General features: G+C 42.2%; 1 protein-coding gene and 1 non-coding gene across 2 annotated transcripts; both read left to right on the top strand.

Annotated features, from left to right (window-relative positions):
- Window positions 1-565: 565 nt before the first annotated feature.
- LOC136457350 (uncharacterized) lies at window positions 566-4304 on the top strand. Its single transcript, XM_066457379.1, has 4 exons — window positions 566-1673; window positions 2824-2979; window positions 3297-4243; window positions 4290-4304. Exons 1-4 carry the CDS (start codon window positions 566-568, stop codon window positions 4302-4304), a joined length of 2226 nt encoding a protein of 741 aa, XP_066313476.1.
- LOC136462093 (small nucleolar RNA Z247) lies at window positions 1046-1184 on the top strand. Its single transcript, XR_010760614.1, has one exon. It is a non-coding gene; the product is annotated as a small nucleolar RNA Z247 (small nucleolar RNA).
- Window positions 4305-5086: the final 782 nt, after the last annotated feature.

The raw sequence follows: 5086 nt of genomic DNA, 5'->3' as shown, positions 1-5086 counted from the left end.
CGTGAGTGTGTGTGTGGTTTGAAGAAATGACTTCCGCTACTTTATTTGAACTGGTCTTGTAATAACTATGTTGAAACTCTGATGTATCCGTGATGCAAACTTTTATGTAATATGTGATGGTGACCGCTAAACTTATTACGATCATGGCTGGGACACAAGTTGGTTTGAAATCCTTCGTGATTTCACGGACTACCGGGTTATACGGGCTTAAGTTTGCTCAATCGTCTGCTCTGGTGGATGATTTTCTTACTTAATTTCATATAATTGGTCGGTTCTATCACAGATGTAACTAAATATGGAGAGACTTGACCGGCTAAGGATGTCGATTGTGTATAAAGTCTAGGACTCTTGTTGTAAATCTTTTCCTTCCTAGAATTCCTCCTAGCCGGTCATGATCTGTGCCATATATATATATATACTGCACCATGTTGTGCACCTCAAGACAATCAACACGAAACCACCGAGATCTCCTAGATTGGAGGCCGGTGTTCCACCCAGCTATCCTAGGCGCCTCTGATTTTACATGGTAATCAGAGCCTCGGCGATCTAAGAACAACTCGAAGCAATGGCGCCGTCAAGCATGGCGTCGAATCCCCTTTTCGACATGCAAGTCACGGAGAAGCTCACGCGCCAAAACCATGCTATGTGGTCGGCGCAAGTTCTTGCAACCTTACGAGGTGCAAGATTGGAGCGCTACGTCAACAGCAAAGCCGTCGCTCCAGCAGAAGAGATCACTGAGAAGGCGGCCGATGGCAAGGTCGTCAAGGTCTCCAACCCTGCATACGAAGAGTGGTATGCTGCGGACCAACAGGTCCTTGGATTTCTTCTTGGGTCCCTGTCCAGGGATATATTGGTGCAAGTCACCATCTCAAGGACGGCTGCTGAAGCTTGGAAGGCAATCAGCGACATGTTTGCCTCCCACACACGCGCACGTACGACGAATGTGCGCCTCGCCCTCGCAACAATGAAAAAGGAGAACATGACCGTAGCTCAATTCTACGGCAAGATGAAGGGACTAGCAGATGAGATGTCTGTAGCAGGAAAGCCCCTCAATGATGAAGAGCTGGTGATGTATATCTGCAATGGTCTAGATCCTGAGTACAATCCTTTAGTCTTTGCCCTTGTAACTAGAGTTGAACCTGTTACTCCCGCCGAATTGTACTCACAACTATTAAGCTTTGAGACTAGACTAGAATTGCAGCTCGGCAATGGATCTTCGTCGGTCAACACAGCAGGAAGAGGAGGCCGTGGAGGAAATCAGCAGATGCGCGGTCGTGGTCGTGGGCGCTCCAACTTCGGCCGAGGCTCATCTGGTGGCCGAGGTTCATCTGGTGGGCGCGGCCAACAGAACTATCAGCGATCCAATCAGCAGAACCAGAACCAGCGCAAAAGTTTCTCCATGGGCCCAACTGCAACTCATGACAGGGATGGCCGGCCTATCTGTCAAGTCTGCTTCAAGACAGGACATATGGTGCTTGAATGCTGGCACCGTTTTGTTGAGAACTACGTTCCAGAGGAACGTCATGTTGCTGCTGCCATGAGTCTCTATTCCATGGATCAAAATTGGTACATGGACACTGGCGCCACCGACAACATCACCAGTGATCTTGAGAAGCTCGCCGTTCGTGACAAGTATAATGGCGGCGACCAAATCCACACCGCAAGTGGTGCAGGTATGGAAATTAAACATATTGGTCATTTAATTGTTCATACCCCGACTCATGATTTACACCTAAACAATGTTCTTCATGTTCCAAAAGCTGCTAAAAATCTTGTTTCTGTTCATCGCCTTACCAAAGATAATTCTACCTTTTTAGAATTTCACCCTGATTATTTCTTGATCAAGGATCAGGTCACGAAGAACACCATCCTTAGAGGGCCATGTCACAGGGGTCTTTATCCTCTTCCTCCATCGTCTACCATAAAGCAAGCTTTTGGAGTCGTCAAGCCATCCTTTGAGAGGTGGCATAGTCATTTGGGTCATGCGTCTGCTCCCATTATTTCTAAAGTCATTAGCAAGAATAATCTTCCATGTTTAGGTGAAACAAATAAAGAGTCTGTGTGTGATGCTTGTCAAAAGGCAAAAAGTCATCAGCTCCCTTATCCCAAGTCGCATAGTGTTTCCAGTGAACCTTTGCAACTTATTTTTTCTGATGTTTGGGGTCCTCCTCCTAGTTTTGTTGGAAGGAATAAATATTATGTTAGCTTCATTGATGACTATAGCAAATTTGTGTGGATCTATCTCCTCAAACATAAATCTGAAGTTTTTCAGAAATTCACTGAGTTTCAAAATCTTGTTGAAAGACTCTTTAATCGCAAAATTGTTGCCATGCAAACTGACTGGGGAGGTGAATATCAGAAGCTTCATTCTTTTTTTGAGCGTATTGGCATCTCTCACTTTGTGTCATGTCCTCACGCTCATCAGCAAAATGGGGCGGCTGAAAGAAAACATAGACATATTGTTGAGGTTGGTTTAGCTCTTCTTGCTCATGCTTCTATGCCTCTCAAATATTGGGAAGACGCTTTTGTTGCTGCTACTTATCTTATTAATTGTACCCCCAGTCGTGTTATCAATTATGACACGCCTTTTGAACGATTGTTTTATCAAAAACCAGATTATACCTCCTTACGAGTGTTCGGGTGTGCTTGTTGGCCTAATCTACGTCCCTATAACACTCATAAGTTTCAATTTCGTTCAAAATAGTGCGTGTTTCTTGGTTATAGCCCCTTGCACAAAGGCTTCAAGTGTTTAGATCCCTCTACAGGACGGGTCTATATTTCTCAGGATGTTATTTTTGATGAAAATGTCTTCCCGTTTTCTAGCCTTCATCCAAATGCAGGAGCTCGCCTCAGCCATGAAATTTCTCTTCTTCCTCCTGACCTACAGCCATACACATCTGATCAAGGGGGAGAACAATTGGATGATCAAATGTTTAATCTTGCTAACCCATGTGATAATGAAGCTCCTGCAGAGAACAGGTGTGTAGCAGGCGGCGGAAATCTTCCGTACACATCGAATGCACCAAATCCGGGTGGCCAACTGGGCGATGCCACATCTCTGGCCCGGTCTCCACCTGCACACGCCACGAATCCGGCTCCGACTCCCACTGCGCCAGCCGATTCTGTTGGTGCTGATCCTGTAGAGGATCTGGTCGTGGGATCTTCTGCGGATGAAGACCCTACGTCCTCGGGTGTGGCTGCTGATACACGACCAAGGACACGCTCTCAATCTGGCATACAAAAACCAAAGGTATATACTAATGGCACTATTCGATATGGATTCTTTACATCTTCAGGAGAACCACAGCATTTAAATGAAGCTTTAGAAAATAAAAATTGGAAAGAAGCTATGGATCTTGAATACTCTGCTTTAATGAAGAACAAGACTTGGCATCTAGTACCTCCAAAAAAGGGTACTAATATTATTGATTGCAAATGGGTTTATAAAATCAAACGAAAGTCAGATGGGAGTCTTGATAGATATAAGGCTCGTCTTGTTGCTAAAGGTTTCAAGCAGAGATATGGGATAGATTATGATGATACTTTTAGTCCTGTGGTTAAGGCTGCAACTATTAGAATTGTTCTGTCAGTTGCGGTATCGAAAGGTTGGAGTTTACGTCAACTAGATGTCCAAAATGATTTCCTGCATGGCTTATTAGAAGAAGAAGTATACATGAAACAGCCGCCTGGATATGAGGATAAATCTTTACCGAATTATGTGTGTAAGCTTGATAAGGCTTTATATGGGCTTAAGCAAGCGCCAAGAGCGTGGTATTCTAGATTGAGCATGAAGTTGCAAGATTTGGGTTTTAAACCATCTAAAGCAGATACATCTTTATTCTTCTATGAGAAGGGAAATATTAGCATGTATGTTCTTGTTTATGTTGATGATATTATTGTGGCAAGTTCTACACCAAGTGCAACTTCAGCTCTGCTTAATGATCTTAACAAAGATTTTGCCTTAAAAGATTTGGGTGATCTGCATTATTTTCTTGGAATTGAGGTTAATAAAGTTTCAGATGGTATAATTCTAACTCAAGAGAAGTACGCTTCGGATGTATTAAAAAGAGTTGGTATGAGTGATTGTAAGCCAGTGGCAACGCCTATGTCTACTTCAGAGAAACTTTCGATTCATGAAGGGGATGCTCTCGGTCCTAATGATGCTACACAATATAGAAGTGTAGTTGGTGCGTTACAATATTTGACTTTGACAAGACCAGATATATCATTTTCTGTTAACAAGGTATGTCAGTTTTTACATGCACCTAATACTGTTCATTGGGCTGCAGTTAAGAGAATTCTGAGATATATTAAACATACAACGAAGCTTGGTCTAAAAATTGGCAAGACGCCATCTCTTTTGGTTAGTGGATTTAGTGATGCAGATTGGGCTAGAAGTCTTGATGATAGACGTTCAACAGGAGGCTTTGCAATATTTTTGGGGTCAAATCTTGTCTCGTGGAATGCACGAAAGCAAGCAACTGTGTCTCGATCTAGCACAGAAGCTGAATATAAAGCTTTGGCAAATGCAACTGCAGAAATTATGTGGATCCAAATATTATTATCTGAAGTGGGAATTCGAGCACCAAGAACAACCAAGCTATGGTGTGATAATATGGGAGCAAAGTATCTTTCGGCAAATCCAGTATTTCATGCTCGTACAAAACATATTGAAGTAGATTATCATTTTGTACATGAAAGAGTTGCAAGAAAATTACTTGACATAGAACATGTCTCAACAAGAGATCAAGTGGCTGATGGGTTTACAAAACCTTTGGCGGCGCGACAGTTGGAAATATTCAAAGGCAATCTTAATCTAGAAAGGATTTAGATTGAGGGGGAGTGTTAAACATCATGTATTTCCATAGATGAGTCGTGATTAAATATGGAGATGTAACTAAATATGGAGAGACTTGACCGGCTAAGGATGTAGATTGTGTATAAAGTCTAGGACTCTTGTTGTAAATCTTTTCCTTCCTAGAATTCTTCCTAGCCGGTCATGATCTGTGCCATATATATATATATATATATATATATATATATATATATATATATATATATATATATATATATATATATATATATA

This window comes from Miscanthus floridulus, chromosome 6, assembly GCF_019320115.1.
Source record: "Miscanthus floridulus cultivar M001 chromosome 6, ASM1932011v1, whole genome shotgun sequence".
Lineage (NCBI taxonomy): Eukaryota > Viridiplantae > Streptophyta > Magnoliopsida > Poales > Poaceae > Miscanthus > Miscanthus floridulus.
Note: the sequence above shows the minus strand (reverse complement) of the source record. Positions and strands in the feature narration are given on the sequence as shown.

Excerpts from the sequence above, each read along its gene's own strand:
- LOC136457350 (XM_066457379.1), top strand. The coding sequence starts at position 566 with ATGGCGCCGTCAAGCATGGCGTCGAATCCCCTTTTCGACATGCAAGTC. Across the intron at positions 1,674-2,823 it reads CCACACCGCAAGTGGTGCAG|CCTTCATCCAAATGCAGGAG; the intron begins GTATGGAAATTA and ends CCCGTTTTCTAG. Across the intron at positions 2,980-3,296 it reads GAAGCTCCTGCAGAGAACAG|GAGAACCACAGCATTTAAAT; the intron begins GTGTGTAGCAGG and ends TTACATCTTCAG.